Genomic DNA, 22,001 nt, shown 5'->3' on the forward strand with positions numbered 1-22,001 from the left:
ACTATCTCTGGCACAAATGCCTTTTGTTTTTGCAGAGGACTGGTCATCGCGCATGACTGTGCGTCGCTACCAGTGAGCATAAATGAGCCACATTACAAGTTTGACAGAATATCTAAATCTGTAGTTAGTATAACTATTAACACAGTCAGAATTGTTTACCAAGTGCTACAAAATCATAAAATTACATCTAACAGTAGACTTGTCTGTCGGAAAGTGCTGGAATTAATCAGTAGGTCAGGCAACATTTGGGAAGAGAGAAGCAGAGTTAATGTTTTGAGTCAGATATGGTTTTACTTCAATTCAATTCTGAAGAAGAACCATGTTGTATTTGAAATATTAGCCATATTTGTTAGACCCATTTCTACTGGACATCGAGCAGCTTTACCAGCTAATATTAAGGGGACACTCCAGCAGACTGCTCAGGTCGTGATACAATTTGAAGATTTTTTTTTTTAATTCAGGTTTGCATGGGGCCAGGCACATTCTCCTCCAAGCCACTAAAATTCTCACAACTCACTGACAGACAATTGTCCCAACTCACCAGCTCCCAATACCCCTGCATCCTACCAGCCAAGGCATAACCTGCCAGGTAATTTGGATCTGAATCATTTTCCATTGTTCCAAATCAACAGCCTGCAGCTGGATCCCTATTTGATGGTAACAACATAGCAGTAAAACTCAAATGGGATCGCCAACCTGATAATGGTTCAGATCTTCCAGCTGCAATGGTTTTAGTGTGAAAGGAGGAATGGATTCAGGTATTCAAGCCCCACTGCTGCTTACCAGTCATACCATTAATGTAAATGTTTTTACTCCATCAACAAAATGACCAGTTCATTCCCCTTTGCACTACTATCCAGAATAGCAAAGGCCTGTTTAATGACCTCAAAAATAAACTTTATTATAAAACAAACCGAATCTTAAAGTAAACAAGTGGCAAATGTTACGGTGATCTGGAATTAGAACATATCTCCCTTTCCCAAACATGTTCACAACATAACAAGCAACAGATTTTGCAGAGATGATGGCTTTCCAAAAAAAAAAAAGCAAGAAAAATATCATTATTGGCCAAGATCTGAAAACAGAGACAACATTTGATGACTTGTCATGGTCAGGTTTCCTGTCAAAGAAATCAAATTGTGAGAGCCATAGACCAATGGATGATATTCATTTTAGATTGAAATTGTTGGACCCAAGCCTTGATTGCACAGTCAGATTTTCAGGGTTTAAAAGATGGTTAGAAATGCTGATATTTAGCATTTTTAATCAGATTCCTAGAGAGAGAGAGACACAGTGAGTGAGACACATAGACAGACAGAGACAGAGACAGGCAGAGAGACAATTCCTGAGGAATTTTTTATGACCTTCTAGGTTTGTGAAAATTAAACTCAGATCCAGAAAGTGTTGCTTGGCAACCATCAGAACAGATGTCTTTTCAAAGCCAAGGTTTCTAGCAATTAAGGGCTATAAACCCCCACCTTTTATCTCGCTAAAAGCTTTGTTTGTCTTTTTCTCCAAAGTCATTTAGCTTTCTGTAAACAGAAGTAAATCACATCACACTTTAATGTGTTAACTTCATTTCCAAGAAATCACACACTAAAAAATATTTTCTATCCAGACAGTTCCATATATTCCTGATTTTTCCATTAGAAATAGATATATAAATTTGTATTCCTAACTATGTGGTCGTGGACAGGAACCAGAAGCATTACAAATAGAAATTTACTGCCCCACCACCTTTGAATCTATTTACACTGAGTTCTAATTGTCCTGGCTGGTGACTTATTCCCAACTCTAATACCTTTTGGGTGATATCCCTGTTCACTCTTAATCTTTAGCCTCCACCCTTCTATGTTGTCTTTTTAAAGCCACGATCAACTTTCTGCTTACTGGTCTCTCCGTTCCAACTGGCTTTCCAGTGATTACCCTTGTAAAAAAATAAAAGCAATTTATTTAAATCCAGCTTTAATGATTAGGGCTTGGTAATAGTCAGTGAGCTTGTAATGAGTCTGATGAGCCATCGATGAATTGGAAAACAAGCCTCTCCCTCACTGAACAATCAATCACAATAGCTGTGAACATGAGCTTATTATCACGGCCAGTCACTAGTTTATCTCCTCCAGTAGCTGCATCATCAGTCAAACTGACCAATCAATTTCATAATTTGTGTAGGTCACCCTTCATTTAACTCGTGAATCGCTTCTTTGCAACCAGAGCAGGTGGATTATTCAAGGAGACAGGATCCTGTTGTTCTGTGATGAAAGAAAGAGGAAGTCTTTTCTTTCTGTAATTACTGCTCTGTTAATCTCTGCCACACCTTTGACAAGTAAGGATGGGAAAATTACACCTGATCTTGTCCTGTCAATACAGGGTTGTGTAAATAACTCCATCGTCCGTGGCTTCATGGGTATCACCACATTTTAAACTAAACGCGATCTTCATGCATGAACTAATTTGAAAAATGGTGTGTCTGGGTCAGACAATAGACACAATAACAATTTGCAATTATATGGCACCGCTAGCATCGCAAAACGTATGAAGACTCTTCAGAGAAGTGTTACAAAATTTGCTATAGAGGTCCATGAGCTGGCTGTAGGTCAGACGATCAAAAGACATGCGTGTTAAGAGGATTTTTAAAGGAGAAAAGGGAAGACGTGAAGCCGAGAGCGTTATACAGAAAACACCAGCGTTTGGGGCCCTGGTTAATGCAGGCACAACTGCCAATGGTGGAGAGATTAACATAAAGAATTCCAAGGTGTGAGTTTAGTTTGTACAATATCCAGTGATGGCAATAAGGTTTAAGACCAAATACTCTGGTATTTGAGTTAGGGATAAATATTATTCTCCAAATTGTGTTTGTGATTTCTTTTTAATTCCACCTGAGAAGACAGATGAGCCCTCTAATGTAGAACACAGAACAGCGCAGCAGAGAACAGACCCTTCAGTCCACCATGTCTGTACCAACCATGATGCCATTCTAATCTAATCCCACTTGCCTGCACATGGTTTGTATCCCTCAATTCCCTGTCTTCTCACATGTCTGTCTAAGTGTCTTTTAAACGTTGCTTATCATATCTGCTTCTTCCATCTCCCCTGGCAGCGTGTTCCACTCACTCAGTAAAAACCTTGCCTCACACATCTCCTTTAAACTTTTCCCCTCTCACCTTAAACCTATGCCCCCTAGAATTTGACATTTTCACTCTGGGAAAAACATTCCCACTATCCACCCTATCCATGCCTCTCACAGTTTTATACACTTCTATCAGGTCACTCCTCAGCCTCTAGTGAAAACAATCCAAGATTGTCCAACTTCTCCTCATAGCTAACACACTCCAATCCAGGCAACAGAGACAAAAGTAGGAAGGGTCACTCGACCCGAAATGTTAACATTGATTTCTCTCCACAGGTGCTGCCACTTTTCCAACAATTTCTGTTTTTGTCTCTGATTTGCAGCATTCACAATTCTTTTGGTTTTTACCAAATCCAGGCATCATCCTGGTAAACCTCTTTGGCACCCTCTCCAAAGCCTCACATCCTTCCTATAGTGTGATGGCCAGAACTGCACACAATACTCCATTTATGGTCTAACTAAAGTTTTATAAAGCTGCCACATAACTTGTCAACTTTTACATTCAACGCTGCGATCGACGAAGGCAAGTATGCAATCTTTACCATCTTATCTGCCTGTGCTGCCACTTTCAGGTTACTTTGGACTTGTTCCCTCTGTATATCAATGCTCCTAAGGGTCCTGCCATTTACTGTACACTTTCCTCTTGCATTTGGCCTCCCAAAATGCATCACATCACACTTGTCCGGCTTAAACTCCATCTGGCATTTCTCCACCCAACTTTCCAACAGATTTATATCCTGCTGCATTCTTTGACAACCTTCCTCACTGTCCACAACTCCACCAATTATTGTGACATCTAAAAACTTGCTATTCAGACCACTTCCATTTTCATCCAAATAATTTATATATTACATATTAGAAACAACATAGATCCCAGCGCTGAACCCTGTGGAACACCTTTGTTCACAGGCCTCCAGTCAGAAAAATGCCCCTCCACAATTACCCTCTGTCTTCTATGACCAAGCCAATTTTGTTTCTAACTTACAACTCATTGTGGATCCCATGTGACTTAAACTTCTAGACCAGCCTACCAAGAGAGACTTTGACAAATGCTTTAGTAAAGTCCATGGAGACAACATCCACCGCCCTATCCTCATCAATCATCTTCGTCACTTCTTCAAACAATTCCATCAAATCTGCAAGACAGGACCTAACCAGGATGAAGCCATGCTGACTATCCCAATACTGACTTCAATCTATTCTACACAAGTCCTCACTGTGGATATGATCGCAGCCGCTTTTCATTTCCAGGCCGCATTTACAACTCGTGTGAGAACATACAGCAACGCTGGTCACGTTTAGAAGAGTCTGTTTAACAACTCTTCGGAAAAACAGCACTTCCAACAATGCAGCACACCCCTAAAAGCTCAGTCTAGATTCCGTAATCCATGGAGTGGGACAATCTCAAGGGCTGAAAATTCTTCTATAGAACCAAGGCAGGCACCATTAGAGGTTTGCTATCTGTGGCATTGGATGAGAAAGGTGTAAATCCAGTGTGATCTGCGATATATAGTTGCCAGGCAAGGTCAGGGCCAGATTTGTTTCTGGTCCCACATTCCAACATGATCACCATCGTTCGAGGCAGCCATGGGAAAGACGAGGAGCTTGTAGTTACTGCTCACTTATGGAACTGAAAACTCCACCAGGAGAATTGACTTTAGAAATGCAAAGCTCTACATCTGTTTCCATAGCCTGATGTTTTGTCTGATTCAATTATATGTTTCTGTAGTGACAATGTGCTTGCCTAATGCACTAAGCAGAAGAGTCAGTTTCTGGACATGTCCTTGGGTTGGAATCAGATTGTCCGTACATTTATAACCTTAAATTAAAACAAAGTTCCCTGAGATTGCGAGCCTGCTCTCCCAGCACAGCATTACACACAACAGTCAGCTTACTGGATTCCTGGCATAATGGCCAGCACCCTCAGAGAGCTGTGAAACAGGGCACTGACCTTCAGACCCAATCCTTTCAGTTGTGCTCCCATTAACAGAGGCTTCACACTGGGAGCAGAACAACTTAATTTCAAAGTCAATCCAGTGTGACCTTGTGGAAAACAAGGTGACTTCTTGGAGTAGGAAGCCACCTGGTGGTCATAATGCCACACTGCTTGAATCGTTCACTTACTGCAGTCAGGCTCACCCTTTATTTCTATTTTCCTCCGTCATTGTTCTCTCTTTTCCTGACAGCCAGATGGAATTCCATAGCTACATGCTGTTCTTTGGTATTTCACTCAAGTGTTGCATTTTACCTCGGACCTAGACAATGGGTTATTCATTTATGAGGAGGACTACAATGATTCTCCCATAGGGCTTGGTTTGCAGATCCCACTGAGGTGGGTGAAGGAGGTGAATACCACTTCCCAGCAATGGGATCCCATATTTGCTCTTTCGGGGCTATCAGGACAACTTGCCCCCACAAGGCAGTTTAACTGCTAGAGGTGGGCAGACAGAAGTAGACTGAATGGGAAGGGGGGATGTTGAGATGGGGAAGAAGGAAGGGCTCCAGCAGGACCTAAAGACCTTCCCTGTCTATCTGGGAATGTGCAGAAAAGCCAACAAATCCACACCCTCCAACAACAGCCATGGCCTGACTCACAGACCTGATAGTTTTGTGCAAAGTTTGAAAAGATTTGTGAGAGGGAACTTCTACGTTAGTGACATCCCCTGTACGAAACCCTACTGCTTCTGTCATGGTGGACATCCTTCGATTGACCTTTCAGCTTCAAGAGATCACCCCTGTCTTAGTTGGACAGGGACCTGTCTCTTCCAATTAAAGAGATGCTATGGTTAAAATTCCAGAAGAATTACTTCGCAGCACCCACTCCCTCCTCCACCCCCTCAGGGTGAGGTTTGCATGCAGAAATAGTCCGATCTTCCATTTCCTACATTGAGGGGAAAAACCCCAACCAGGATATCTAAAAGGATATCAGAAAAGCAGGACCTCCAACAATGCAGCACTCCCCTGAAGGCTCAGTCTAGATTCTGTAAACAAATCCATGGAGTGAGACAATCTCAGGGACTGAAAATCCTTTTATAGAGCCAAGGCAGGCACCATTAGATATTTGCTATCAGTGGCATTGGATGAGAAAGGTGTAAATCCAGTGTGACCTGGGATATATAGTTCCACCTCAAAGATAAGGAGCAAGAACTTTATCTGTTTCTTTCCTGCTCTGTAATGGAGTGGGGTGTTCAGAATCTGTCTGTCCCAAGGCCATGCTGTATTTACCAATAGAAACAACACAAAGACAGTTCTCAGCTATGAATAAGAACCATTATACCGATTTTTTTATTGTAGAATTATTTGCTTCAATGTTCCAATCGTACCCAAATGAAAATGTACCTACTAGGAGCAAACCTCAGCAGATTGTAGTGCCTTGAGCTACAGACATGCACTGTCCAGATACTCACTCCCAGTGGCTGTTGCTCCATGATGGGAACATGTTATTGGAATATTCATCTCCAATGTATTCCCGAATCATGAGCAATTATCGTGGCTCTATTTGTTGTCTCTGTCTCGGTATAGTTCTCAGCGCTCTGATAAAGGTGAGCAATTTGTTTGAATGAGTTCAAGTTTTAATTTGCTTTGTTCAAATTAGTCTGTCTACTTGTTTTGATTAGCTGGTAATGTGACACTGCCTCCCACAACTGATGGAGATTAGAGAAAGAGAAGCTGATTCTCCTTATCTTTCTTCACAGTTGCAGACATTTTATTTTAGTATTTTGATGGTTCATCCCCACCTTCTCCAATTTCTGCCTCTCACTGGGAAATAGATTCCAAATTTGATTTTCTTTGTTATTCATACATGGGATGTGGGCATGGCTGGCTAGGCCAGCATTTATTGGCCAACCTTAATTTCCCTGGAGAAGGTGTTGGTGTGCCACCTTCTTGAGCCTACAGGAAACCAAACTGAGCATCAGAGCGTGAGAGATGGCACTCTGATTAACAGCTTCGGCCATTTTCAGAATGATTGAACATAGACTGATGGGACGGTAACTGGCCCAAGTTGGATTTGTCCTGCTTTATATAACAAGGACATACCTGGGCAACTCGCCACTTTAAAAGTGGATGTCAGTGTTGGAACAGCTCAGTTCGTGGTACGGCATGTTCTAGAGCAAAAGTCATTAATATATCGCCACAATGCTATCATAGCCCAGAGCTGTTGCAGTAACCAGTGCATCCATCCATGTTTTGATATCATGTGGAGTGAATCAAGTTAGCAGACATCTGGCATCTGTGATGCTAGTGACCTTAGGAGTAAGCTGAGATAGGTCATCCATTCAGCAGGTTGGCTGAAGATGAATGCAAATGCTTCAACTTTGTCCTTTGCACTGATGTGCCGGGCTCTTCCATCATTTAGGATGGGATATTTGTGGAGACTCCTCCTCCAATGAGTTCTTTACTTGTCGGTCACCAATCATAACTGGAATTGGTAACAGTGCAGAGCCTAGATCTGATCCTTCGCTTGTAGGATCCTTCAGCTGTTTATTGCATGTTGCTTGTGCTGCTTAGCTCAAAACTAGTCTTGTATTGTAGTTTCAACAGGTTCATTTTTAGATATATCTTGGTGCTATTGTGAAACAGACATAATAGCAACCAACTGATTTCTGTGTGTGCAGCTCAAAAACCCAAAGCAGCCAGGCAGAGTCATAACATTGTATACACGCGGAGGATTTAATGATGGACTCTCTTAAAGGTCAGGTACACATACAACATTCTCCTGGAATCTTCACTGAACCAGGGTTGATCCTCTGGCTTTATGGCAATGGTAAAGTGTGGGATATACTGGGCCATGAGGTTACAGATTGTAGTTGTATGCAATTCTGCTGCTCCTGATAGCCCACAGTGTCTCATGGATGCTCAGTTTTGAGTTGCAAATTTCCGTTCAAAGTCTGTCCCATTTAGCACTTGGTCACAACACCAAGCATGTTGGAGGGTATCCTCAATGTGAAGACAGCATTTCACCTTGCAGAAGGATTGTGCAGTGGCGCTCCTACTGATACTGTCTTGGGCAGATGCATTTTCAACAGGCGATAAGGTCAAGAGATTTTTATCTCACCATCTGCCACATGCCCAGTCTAACAACGTTGTCATTTAAGACTACTTTGTAAAAAGGTCACACATCCATGTTTATGGCTGACAGGTGTTTTGGGTTTGGATTACTTGGATATTGTTTTTGGAAAAGTCATCTGGGGTTGTAGCCTGCTACAAGAAAAGCCACCGAACTCAGCTTTTTCCGCCTTTTTTCAAAAAAAATCTCTAACAGTCCATCACAAGAGCTGGAAAATCAATGCGGCAGTTCTCCTGAAAAGCTTCTGGAAGGCTTGCTCTCAACATTTCCTGAATGACCTGCTTCAGAAAGATCTCCATGGCAACTGCATGTGTCTAGTGACCTATCAATGTATACTTAAACATTAGACTAAAAGTCATCTGGAAAATTTCATATCATATCCTTCTTTCTTCAAGAATTAACAATTATTTCATCAAAGTATATTTTATTAAATTGATCTCTGCAGAGAAACTTCCTTTATTTTTCATTGACTGGTTGGTGTCTGTGTATGTATATATATGTGTGTTAGGGTACTTAGAAGATTTAATATTTATACTTTCATTTTCAAACTGTGTGTTAATCAGCTTTGCACCTTTGTTCAATAAATCTTGTTCTTATTAAAAAAATTGCTTATTAAAGACACCTTGCTAATGGACCTTTTTCTGTATCTTGAAAGTAATATCGATAAATATATAATTGGGTCATAAATGTCACTGGGTAAACATTTAATATGCATACAATATATAGTGTATATGAATATATACACACACACATATATATCACACACATTTGAGCATCCCCAGTGGAGTAGTGGAACTAGAGAAAAAGAATGCAGTTCGCCAGTCATTACAATATATTCACACGATAAATAATCAGAATAAAAGGCAAGCCTTTCAAGCCTGTAATTTCTTCTTAATATGGCAATCTGCAACTTTCTGTTATTTTTACTATCTGTCTCATGATGTTTAATGCTAGCTAAATGACAAACTGTAATTTCAAATGGCTTGAGATGGTATGGTAATGTGAGGTCCTTCAATAAACCTATGCCCATTGGAGATTATGACTGATACTGGTAAATAAAGCACTTTTCTAAGGCTGCTTCCATAATTTAAAACCCTTAACATTAACCCAAATCTTAACAATGTACCTGTTCTGATGAATGCAAGAGGATAAGTTTGAATGCTTGTCTCTGTTTCCACTGATACCATTAGAAGACTGATAGCTGATATTACACAGTGCAACAGTTGCATTGAAAAGAAAGCATCGTGTTGGGATACTGAACCTTACAAGACTGATTTGATTTGATTTATTTGATTTATTGTTGTTGTCACATGTACCTAAGTTTTGTTTTGCAAGTAGTACAGGCAGATCATAACATACAAGGACATACAGATCATAGGGTGTTTAGACACGGCAAGGCATACAAGTTATGCTTTTAAATATACATTTAATACAAAGTCAAACAGATAATTCCTGATAAATGCATTCTCTCAAGGCATGCCTATGTAATCTGGTTACTATAGAGTCGTAGAGTCATGAAGCGTGGAAACAGACCCTTCAGTCCAACCAGTCCATGCCGAACATAATCCCAAACTAAACCAGTCCCACCTGCCTGCTCCTGGCCCATATCCCTCCACACCTTTCCTATTCAGGTATTTATCCAAATGTCTTTTAAACATTGCAATTGTACCCACATCCACCACTTCCTCAGGAAGTTCATTCCACACTGGAACCACCCACTGTGTAAAAACGTTGCCCTCATGTCTTTTTTAAATCTCTTTTCTCTCACCTTAAAAATGTGCCCCCTAGTCCTGAAATCCCCCATCCTAGGGAAAAGACACCTACCCTTAACCCTATCAATACCCCTTATGATTTTATACACTTCTATAACCTCCTAAGCTTCAAAGAAATCCATTGAGATAGGGTGGTCATTTTTATACCTTTTCACAGTATCACAGAGAAAATGGCAGCTGCTGTTTGAAAGTAGAAGTAAAGGAGCTGCTGCAACGAGAAAGTAAAGTGAATTTTTTTGTGTTAGACACATTTGAGATTTGGTTTCTGTTCAAAAGGAAGAGAGCCAAATAGACAGAGGTCTTCATGATTTAAAGAACACACATCCTTTTGAGATAGCCTTACCAGGTAGTAATCATTCTGAGAAAAGTCAGGCTGAGAGCATTAATTGTCAAATGACATTGGAAGATTCAACTTGGCATAGTCAGAGAAGTGAACTGCTAAAGAGCTGGAGTGACTAACGTACTGTTCCTGCAACTCTGCAGTTCTACAAGAAACGTGAATTTTGGTAAACGCATTTTGTAAGATAAGTTTTGATTGCATTTGTTAGTGCAGAACAAAACTTACCATTTTCTTCAGGTTGATATATTAGTTGCTTGTTAACTAATGTCTGATTTATGTTCATTTTTGTTTGCTTGTTACAGTAAAAATCTTAAAAAAGAAGTCTCGACTATCACATTTTTTCTGTTCATAGTTTAGGAAATTCATCGCTTTTTAAAATTTAGAAGTCTCTCTGGGAATATTAACAGTTTTTTAACAAAAACAGGAAACAGTCAACACAGATCAGCAACCATTGAATACAATAACATTGATGACAATATACCACTGTATAAAAATATATACAAAATTAAATGTAGTGCAAATGTTGGACATATTGGAGAGTTAAGAGCTAATAATTCAGCTGAACAGTACAAGCAGTTTCAAAATGACAGAGTTTCTTAGAATAACAAGAAAATAGTGAAATGCCTATGAAAATGGGTTCTACGTCATTCCAGGTGCCATTTATCATCTATAGGGAATTCTTATGAATGGAGGTGTTGGCTGAAAGGATTTTGACCATGATAGACCAGTATATAACTTTAGTGAGTCATATAATTAGTTTTAAAACAGAAGTTGCTTGAGAATTCTCTGATATCTGCCCCTTCCCATATTCTTTGGCCTCTCTGCAGTGAATTCACTAAGCTACCCTCAATTGGACTGTTCTCCCTTGACTGTACCTTTACCCATCCAAACCTAACCAAAGCATGTGAACTAATGAACAAAAGCAGAAGTTGCTGGAAAAGCTCAGCAGGTCTGGCAGCATTTGTGAAGAAAAAAATTAGAGTTAACGTTTCGGGGGTCGGGTGACCCTTCCTCCTTTCTGAGGAAGGGTCATCGGACCTGAAACATTAACTCTGATTTTTTCCTTCACAGATGCTGCCAGACCTGCTGAGCTTTTCCAGCAACTTCTGTTTCTGATTTACAGCATCCACAGTACTTTCGGTTTTTATATAGTTAGTTTTACTCTGCTTTCATGGAATGTGGACATCACTGGCAAGGCCAGTATTTGCTGGTTATCTCTTATTGCCCTTGAACTGAGTAGCTGTTTATTTCAGACAGTGGTTAAGAATCAACCACATTTCTAAACAAAATTGGGAAGAAAGTTAATTAACCAGAATTTGAAATGGATGCCTTTGGAATTTAAGTGAATACTCTATCCATCAGCTGTCTTTAGGAAAGCCCAAGAATGAACAAATAAATACGTCTAATCTGGAAATTGTTCATTAGATAACAGCAAATTGAGAATTTTTAAGGACCTTTTCTGGAATTATTAGGGGAGCTGCTGAGAAACGTCTATTGCTACACATTGGATTAAAGGAAGTGACCCCTCGTGCTTTATGTATGAAGTTTGTTCCTTACATTCAAACTATCTTGGGAATGTGTTACTCGAAGCAGGTTGCAGAGAAAGAAGGAAATTGCCTGATTGTTGTCACAACATTCATGGCACCCAAACAGAGCAAGTGCCTTCCACAGATGCATGTGGCCTACATCCAAGGAGAACCAGTGAGCCGCCCACCAGAGCAGTGCACCCTGTCCAAGAGGAGCCCTGTATAGCTTCCCTCCTGGCAGGAAAATCCTGGAGATGGGATGCAATTGTGAGGAGGGGAGCCTGGGGGTGGGTGCGTGGGGGTGGGGGTGGGGGGCGGCGGCAGCTTTTTTTGTGGGACCCGGATTCACACACCAGCCCCACCCCCAGGCTCACAACCATGGCATAAAGCCAAACTTTGTCAGTTTTCTTCAGCTGCGGCACCAGGACGTTGTTTGGAGGCAATAGGTTTCACCCGCTTCCCTAGTGCCAGTCAGAGTCCTCTGGGACATGCTTTTCATATTAAAGGGACCTCCTGTGCAAAATAGGCAGAAAGTTTGGCCACAACCGCCTTTCACGATGCAGTAAGTTCACTGACTCCATTTTGAGTCTATCACTGTTATTGCCCATCTGGTCAGGTGGAAACTAACCCTACAGTATAATTACCCAGTCCTTGCAGAGAAACTCCAAACAAAAGCAGTGCAAGCAGAACTCAATAGCCACCATCTGAATCCAGCACTTGCAAGGTCTCATTGGCTCCCGTAAACTTCCCAAAGAGAGATTTGAGGGTTATTTCAATGGGCAACAATAGAGCTGTCTGAGTCGGGAAATTAGCATCCTGTCCTAGACAGGAACACAGCCGGGCTGGGTATGTGTGCACATTGCAGCTGCTATTGTGATCAATGGAAGAAAAACAGCAAACGAGATCTCATGAACAATGAACAGTGAAATCACTCCTTCAGGATGCAGACCAAGGCATCCTGTTTATTAATGGAAGGTTAATCCCCAGGGGGTTCTGGAGACATGATTGTGAAATCTAAAGCAAAGGCCTAAAAACCAACAGCATCAAGCTAATCTGGAGAGAGGCCAAGGTCTGAAGTTTTAAGTGGATGGCAAGAAAATACTCTATCCTAGCTGGGAAGTGGATTGGTTACAATAAGAGATGGTAGCGATAGTGTGTTTCCATTCATTCAGGGGCTCCCAGTTGCAACATGTAATTTCAAGGATGCTATAGTCCAATGACACAACTGGTGATGGTACAGGTTACAATTTCTTCCCATCACACAGCTAACCAGGAACATCTCCCACTCTCGCCATTGACACACATTGGAAGAGTTTGCAAATCAACACTCAAACTGTTTGGCCTCATTATGAACACAACTTCCTTATTATGCACACACCTTCTTTAGCTATCAAGTTCCTAGAGTGGGACATAAACCTGGAGCTTCCAGCTCAGAGGCAGGGACACTACCTACCATGCCACAAAACCTCACAAACAGCAATTCAGACTGCAATCTTGAAGTAATGCACAGAATTTAAAGCATATCATTTTCCCAGAGGCTAAGGGAGAAGAAATAGAATAGATATAAGTAGTGTAATGAGGAAAGTTGAATTCACAGGCATTTGAGGATCAAGTAATATTTAGGTAGAATTTCCTCTTCTGACAGTAAGCATGTGGGTAGCGTTATAATAAATGAATAGACTGTTGATGGAGATTCATGGGATAGTATTGCTGCCTACAGAGTAAACTGCATATGATAGATGGAAGGAGCAAAGCTGATGAACTAAATAACTTGCCTAGTTGTACATTTTTTGTTCTCTGCTCAGTCTGAGGTCCTGCAGAGCCACATGTGAGGGAGGTTTTATTATTTTTCCATCATCATATCCATAGTGTCTAATCCCCTGACATAGGAAGCAATCTGCTTCTGAGAAATGTTATGAGACATCATATTTACAATGCCTTTCAAGAGCTAAAATCTGAGCAAAGTCCTGTGTTCAGTCTACAGATAACATCTTATATGTTCAAAAATGATGTAATTTGTTGTAACTATGTGTATACTGATTAGACACATACCAGCACACTAAGGCACCACTTGTTAGCTGCTGTACGAATGAAGGTAGCATTTACCCAATCTCGCGCACAATTGTCAAATAATTCTACAATCATGATTAATTCTTGAATCATTTCACTGTTGCTAAGCACAGAGGTCATGAACTTGAATTTTATTTTTCTCAAGTCATTGTGGTGGAAGGTAAGCAGATTAAACACTAAACATGATTGAGTGCAGCTTATTGAAGGGACATCAGGACATTTTAGGAGTTGAGTGTGTCTTAGACTACACATGAGTGGCTGGTTGGTTAGATGTCATTTTTGTGTGAGTCAGATTCTTTCATGGGTATATAGCCTACCTTTCTGTCTGAGTTCATAAACCCAAAATGGCCACTGGATTGTGCATCAAAGGGCTGTTATTGGCTGTGAGATACTTCACCAAAAACCAGTTCAGCATTCCCAAGACATAAGTCAGGAGTGTGATGCGACACTCTCCCCTTGTCTGGATGAGTGTAACTCCAACAACACTCAAGAAGCTCAGCATTAGCCACTTGTTTGGTGCCCAACCACCACCTTCAACATGCATTCCTTTGCCAGATGTGAAGAATTCTCAGTTGCAATAGTGTGTAGCTTGTGCAAGGTACACTACAATAACCTACCAAGGCACATTCAACAGCACTTTCCAAACCCACCACCTCTGCAGTAAGACAAAGCTGGCAGATACATGGGAACACCGTTAACTGCAAGTTCCCCTCAAAGCCACACACCATCCTGACTTGAAAATATATCATTGTTCTTTTACAGTCACTGGGTCAAAATCCTGGAGCTCCCTTCCACACGGGACTTTGGGTGCACCTAAACCACAAAGACCACAATGGTTCAAGAAGGCAGCTCAACATGACCCCCAAAAGGGCAATTAGAGATTGGCAATAAACACCAGCCCAGTAAGTACCAACCACATCCCATGAATAAGTTAAAATAAACCTCCAGGAAAAGAGTAGAGAAAAAGGAGAGAGGAACATAAATTTAGTTCAAATTAGCCGAAATGTGAATCATCTTGTTGAGGTTTTGTGTGTTGGTGTGACTACAAAACTAAACGTGTTATATTTTGTGGCCAAGTGGCCACAGCCTAAGCTACTAGGCCCAACATAAAATTGGCTAAACAATAGGAGGCGATGGCATTATCACTAGACTGTTAAACTGGAAACCCAGAAAATGTTCTGGGGAGCCTGGTTCAAATCTCACCATGACAGATGGTGGAATTTTAATTCAATTTTAAAAAATCTGGAAAAAAGAATCTAGTGATGACCATGAATCCATTGTCGATTGTTGGAAAAACCCATCCGGTTCACTAATGTCCTTGAGGAAAGGAAACTGTCATCCTGACCTGGTCTGGCCTACATGTGACTCTAGACTCTTAACAGCCCTCTGGGCGAATTAGGGATGGGCAAGAAATGTTGGCCTAACCAGCGATGCCCTTGTCCCATGAATGAATAAAGAAAAAAAGTTTCTACAAGCAAGGCCTGATGGAATGCAAAAGGTTAAGGTTCTGATACCCCTGTCAGTGACCCCATTGGCTGAAGGCAGAGAACATTCCAGAAGAGCTTAGGAAGGGGAGTGTAAGAAGGAAGACCTGGTGGCCATTCCCTCAGTGAAGACCTGGCTGGCTAAGATGTCATGCGAGACCCACCTTTGCACCAAGACAACCCTGAATGCACAAATCAATGGAGCTCAGTAAATTGAATCCAGCAATCCAATCAAGTTCACCAGAGTGGGTGGTTTATGTGTTTTCAGGTAGTCAGACTAGTCTGAGGAAAAGTGAACTTCATTTGTTGTGTAAGAGTTATTTCTTTAATTTTGTGAGTGTTTTAATAAAACTAAGTTCGAACTGTAGTCCTTTGTCTCATGCAGTAAGAGCACATGAGTAAATATGTTTTATGAGTAATAAACTGGTCAAAAAGTGTCTGTATAGAATATTTCACAGGCAACATTGTGGCGTCCTTGGGTGGGCTTCGATAAGATATGACCTTAAATTACTCCAAAGTTGATCCCACCAGCATTGTATTCTCAAAAACCCAGCCTGAGCCTAATTTCAGAGGGCAGCTGCCCCACATGACAGCCCAGATTTAAGTAGGGGAATAAGGATACAGGCAACCGGTAATCGGGCCATAAACCAGGAGGTTTGAAAAGTGAGACAAACACTGGGCAGAATTTGAAGCTCGGTTGGTTAGCAGTGTGGGTAAACTTTACAGTCAGCCACAAGACACAGTAAGGCTTATCTCCTGGAGTTTCACAGAGGTGCAACACACTTTTAAGATATGGCTGAGACTTAGAGGGACAGGAATGGGAATTTAGTCAAAGCCAGACCCCAGCTCCAATTGACTCCCAAATCCCTGTGATGAACTCTAGAGAGAGTGGGAATAAAGATGCGAGGAAACCGAATGAAGGTTCAGAGCACCCACAAGATGGTGAGAAGACCACTAATTGGGGCTGGGCACCCATGAGGATACAGAGAAGCAAGAGTAGGGTCAGAGACACAGAGTCACAGAGAAGCAAGAAACCAGATAATATTGGATCGGGGTTGCATGAGAGAGACAGAGAGGGAGAGAGAGGAAGAGCAGTAAATTGAAAGGAAACAACAGGAAAAGTAGCGCAGTACACACAGTGAGTAGATATAATAAAAAAGTACCTAAATAAGAAGTGGACCAGGGGTTTGGCCATTGCAGTGAGCAAATTTTGGATCTGGGACCCACGGGACAGAAATGCTGGGAGGCAGTGCAGAAAGCTGAGGGGAAGCACTCTTTAAGCCTTAGCAAGGCAATAGTGATAGTCAGCTGCATGGAGCAGCTCCGAAAGAAAGATTATAAAAACACTAAGCTAACGCAGGAGTTAAATGAGACAAAGCAGGCGGTGGAGAATTTATTTCTTAATTTATAGAATCCCTACAGTGTGGGAACAGGCCCTTTGGCCCAACAAGTCCACACTGACCCTCGGAGCAACACACTCAGACCCATCCCCCTATAGCCCAGCTATTCTACACATCCCTGAACACTACAGGGTAATTTAGCATGGCCAATCTACCCTAACCTGCACATCTTTGGACTGTGGTGGGAAACTGGAGCACCCAGAGGAAATCCACGCAGACAAGGGGAGAATGTGCAAACTTCACACAGACAGTTGCCTGAGGGTGGAATCAAGCCTGCGTCCTTGGTGCTGTGAGGCAGCAGTGCTAACCCTGAGTCGCCACGCCACCCAAAAAATCAAGAATAAGGCGATAGAGGAGGAAAAGATCAACCAGGTGAATTTATTACACATAGGCCAGTTCCAGAGCCAGTGGGAAAAGGCTTATCAGAAAGGGGGAGGTGACGGCCTGATGGTATTGTTGCTAGACTGTTAGTCCAGGTAATGTTCTGGGGACCTGAGTTCAAGTCCCATCATGGCAAATGGTGAAATTTGAATTAAATTTTTAAATATCTGGAATTAAGAGTCTAATGATGACCACGGGTTCATTGCCCATTGTCTGAAAAACCCATCTGGTTCACTAACGTTGTTTAGGGAAGGAAACTGCAGTCCTTACCTGGTCTGGGAGAGAGTAAGGACTAGAGGAGCTGAAAGCTAGACACAATAAATGTGGAGCTAGAAAAGCACAGCAGGTCAGACAGCATCCGAGGAGCAGGCATTTCGAACCGAAACCCATCGTAAGTCCTGGTCAGTCAGGACTGACAAAGTGTTTTGGCCCGAAATGTTGACTTCCCTGCTCCTCGGATACTGTCTGACCTGCTGTGCCTTACCTGGTCTGGCCTACATGTGACTGCAGACACCCAGCAATGTGGTTGACTCTTAACTCCCCTCTGGACACTTAGAGATAGGCAATAAATGCTGGGCTGGCCAGCAATGCCCATATCCTATGAATGAATAAACACAAGCACGACATGCACTCAGCGGCCATGATAAAACAAAAAGAAAAGACTTGTGGTCAAGGTGTCAGAAAAATGTGCACATTTAAAGGTCACACTCAAAGCAGGACTTACCCTGCTCCGACAAACTTTCTAACAACAAGCTGGCAGGACAGGTAAAATAATGAAAATCCAATCACAAACACAACAACCCCCGTTCACAGGAGTACAATCGGCTGAGATAGCAAGAAAAAACCTCACATTCGAGCCCTCTGCTGATCCTGATTTGTTCTGGGAGAATGCGCGCCAGTAAAGAATTTTACATGGGCCCGATGACAAGGAGAAAATAAAATGCATGTGCCTGAGCCCCATGATCCATTGTGCCTGACCCAATTCCAGAATATAAGGGCGAGAGCAGCTGCAGGACAGGAAAGCAGTTATTTTAGTAGCAGTCGGCTACAATAGAGGAAATCCGCTGGAAGGTTTAAATAAATGCAGGCAAAAGAAAAGGGGACACCCGATAGTGTTCACTAGCTAACTGTGGACTCACTTCACTGGAGTCTTAGGAAATAATAAACAAAGCAAGGTTAAAGGGACAAAATCTCTCAAATTAGACTAGGATTTTAGTAACACTATGCCACCAAAGAGGGTAGAAAGGCATGCAAAGATTTTGACCCTGCAGATAATACTCACACAGAGGTGTGAGTGTTCAGGTGAATGGCTGAGATTGGGAGGAAAGGAGTTTAGGAGGTGGATAAGGCTAAGACAACCTTAGGCGATCCCAGTAAAAGGCCAGAGGGTGGGTGGGATAGAGGCAGAGGGAGATTCACCTACTCCCATACCATCGCCACCCAGCCCCCACCCCCAACAGTGTCAGGGAGACACAGTCAACAGCCCTAACATGAGCAGTGCAGTGCTACAATTATGGCCGAGAATGCAGAGCGACGAATCAGGAACACAGCAGGGATATCAGAACATGCCACTATAGGAACTGGCACAAACCAGCTCCCGGTAAACCCTGATGGAAGAAACCACAAGCCCCTCTTCCCTGTTGCCTTGGCTGAACATAGGCCTGAGGGCATGACAGGGTCTGACCACATTAATTTGGATGGGTAACGCAAGGGGTGACAGTGGGGAATCATCCCTGGTGAACAGTGAGGTAGAGGGCCACCCCTCGAATACTTGTGTACAAGGGGTCTCCCACAGAATGCTAAATACTTCCCCAAAAATCAGGGCATCATGGCACCCAAAGAGAGCAACCATTTTTTTAGTGGCTCACTGGACATTTAGAAGAGGCAGCAGAGACAGACCCATTAGAATTTAAATGCCCCATGAGAGGTTTGAGCCCTAAGGTTGTAGACATGCTCGCTAAGCCGGTGGGTTTGGATACATGCAACAAATCTTCTCGAAAACTTTAAAGGTTTAAACTGTGACTAGGACTGAACTTATCAGAGCCCAAGGTCACAGCCCATAGCTACACAAAGACCCTGCTTGACAATGTACAGGCTGTACAGAAGGCAGCAGCTATCAAAATAAAGATAGACAGGTTCTTGATTGTCAAGGGGATCGAGGGTTATGGGGAGAAAGCGGGAGAATGGGGTTGAGAAACTTATCAAACATGATTGAATGGCAGAGCAGGCTCAATGGGCCGAATGGTCTAATTTCTGCTCCTATGTCTTATGGTCTAATGGCCTAAAATAGTGAACAGAAACAAGTAGTGTAAAGGCTCATTTTGATGGGAAAGTGACCCAGTAGAATATGAAGTAGGGCAGTGGGTCATGTTGCAGGCCTTTCAGCCAGGAACGTTCTTGTTTCCTCGGGTTTTCAGGTCCCTGTTATGGATAAGGCAAGCCCATCAGTGTATAAAATCTTACTGGACTCCAGGAAGCCCAGATGTTATCACATGAACCAATTAAAGGTATGTGGAGCCTAGAGCAATAGCAACCAGGTCAACCTGTTTTTAGAAGGTTTCGGAAGGAGCAAACTCCAATTTGAATCATCTAGTTCCTGTTGATCCAGTCCCTAGTCTTGATCATAATCCTGATCCCAGGCATGTTCCAGTCACTGATCCCGATCCTGATCCTGTGCCAGTCCCCATCTCTGATCCTGAACCTGATCCTGATCCAGTGCCAGCCTCATTCACTGATCCCAATCCTGATCCCAGGAAAACCCTAGCCACTGATCCCAATCCTGCTGCTGATCCTGGGTAAGTTCTAGTCACTGATCCTGACCCTGATCCCAGGATAGACCCAGTCACTGATCCTAATCCCAAGCCTGACGCGGGTAAGCCCTGATCACTGATCCTGATTCTCATCCAAGGCAACCCCTGATTACTGATCCCAGACCTGATCCCAATTCGGATCCTGATCCTGATCCAGCACCAGTCCCAGTCTCTATTCCTGATCCAAGGCAATGCCCAACTACTAAGCCTGATCCTTATCGTGGGCTAATGCCAGTCACTGATCCCAGGCAAGCCCCGATCACTGATCCCAATCCTGATTCCGGGCAATACCCAGTGATCTTGATCCTGATTCTGATTCCAGGTAAGCCACAGTCACTGATCCCAATCTTTATCCTGGGCAGGTCCCACTCATGAAGGCAGTGACTAGCATAGTCAGTGAGCATTGTTCCTTCTGGGGCATTGACCTCAGAACCCAACTCACAGCTGGCCCCGCCTACCTCAGCCTGGTGAGTAAGGCCTCAGCATGCAGCAGTCCTGAAGTGAAAGAGGTGGATAAATGTAGTCCGTTCAAGGAAGCACCCAGTGTGGTGTTCCAGTCCAGAGGCAGTCCTTTTGCTGAGGCATTCACTCCAGTATTACAGCTGAGCCATCATGGAAGAACAAATGCCGGTCGACTGAGTCCTCCCGCTTAGGTTTAGGAGCCTCCCTCATCACATGTTCAGGCACAGTGAGCCTAATTCAAACCCTGACCCAACCCTGTCACTGAGGTCAAAAAAAGGGTCTAGGCCCGAAACGTCAGCCTTCCTGCTCCTATGATGCTGCTTGGCCTGTTGTGTTCATCCAGCTCTACACCTTGTTATCTCTACCCTCAACTACCCTTCATTCAGATCCATTTTCTTTCAAACCAGCCCAGAGCCTACAGTCTCTGTTAGTCTTTTATCTGCTCATTCGTATCCATGGGGAGGCAGGTATCCAACTTGATCAAACAAGAGCATGGATCCCTGGTCTCACAGCCCTCCATCATACAACCCGTGAATGATTGGTCCTGATTATCAGCAAGCCACATCATGATACAGTACGATTGGTAAACATCATCACCACGCACTCTTCCAAAGTCTGCAAGCCTCTGCTGCCATTTCTCGTATTTCTTACTTCACAACACAAGCTCCATGTTTGTGGGAGTCATCGAATTTTTCAGGTTTCGGCCTCTTTTTGCCTTTTTATCATTCTCATTCTCATTCTCATTACCACAGCATTGCTCTGATACCTGTGGACATAAACGTGTTTCATTCATTAAACTTTTCTCAAAGGCGTCCATGCACCAACATGCTCCAACTCCTGGCTTTGGGTTAAATCCCCAAAAAACTCATCAAGAGAAATTGGTACCTGACAAAATTGGTCATTTTAGAATAAAAAGGGGAAATGGAAGGAATTAATTCTTAAGGAACAAAATTAAAAGTGGGGATAAGTTTTGATCAAGGATTACAGGTAAAGTGTGCGTCAGTATGTCTGCATTTGTGGGAATACAATGGAGATGGTAATCCATATCGGTATTAACTAAGATAGTGGCAGATGCTACCTTGACCTCTTTCAGAAATCAAGCAGCATGTAATGCACAGCCCTTCTTATTATCATCTACTTCATCTTTGGGAGATCAGCTGAGCCAGGAAAGCACTACCCTGGACAGGTATGATAATGGTATTCTGTGGGTCCATTTAGACCACACTGTGATTAAAATTCATCCGGTGAAAGTAAGAATTACTACAGAGACAAAGAATGGAGACAATGCTCTGCCAATAGTCTCCACATATACATTAAAGTCTCTTTAGTACATGCCTGTAAATATTTAGTTGGTATTTGAATTCACAAAAGATGGTACAAGACCATTTGTATTTTTGATTTTACCGTGTTTGAGATTTGTATTGACATTTAGGAAAAGGTTTAAGATTAGGACATGAGATAACAAGGTGTAGTGCTGGATGAACACAGCAGGCCAAGCAGCATCAGAGGAGCAGGAAAGCTGATGTTTCGGGTCTGGACCCTTCTTCAGAAAAAGGGT

The 22,001-nt window shown here is 42.5% G+C and overlaps 1 protein-coding gene across 1 annotated transcript; it reads left to right on the forward strand.

Moving 5' to 3' along the window:
* Window positions 1-18,684: 18,684 nt before the first annotated feature.
* LOC109920173 (anther-specific proline-rich protein APG-like) lies at window positions 18,685-20,634 on the forward strand. Its single transcript, XM_048613898.1, has 4 exons — window positions 18,685-18,872; window positions 19,811-19,966; window positions 20,080-20,303; window positions 20,426-20,634. The coding sequence occupies exons 1-4, from the start codon at window positions 18,685-18,687 to the stop codon at window positions 20,632-20,634; spliced, it is 777 nt and encodes a 258-aa protein (XP_048469855.1).
* Window positions 20,635-22,001: the final 1,367 nt, after the last annotated feature.

This window comes from Rhincodon typus, chromosome 29 (assembly GCF_021869965.1).
Source record: "Rhincodon typus isolate 14 chromosome 29, sRhiTyp1.1, whole genome shotgun sequence".
Taxonomy (NCBI): domain Eukaryota; kingdom Metazoa; phylum Chordata; class Chondrichthyes; order Orectolobiformes; family Rhincodontidae; genus Rhincodon; species Rhincodon typus.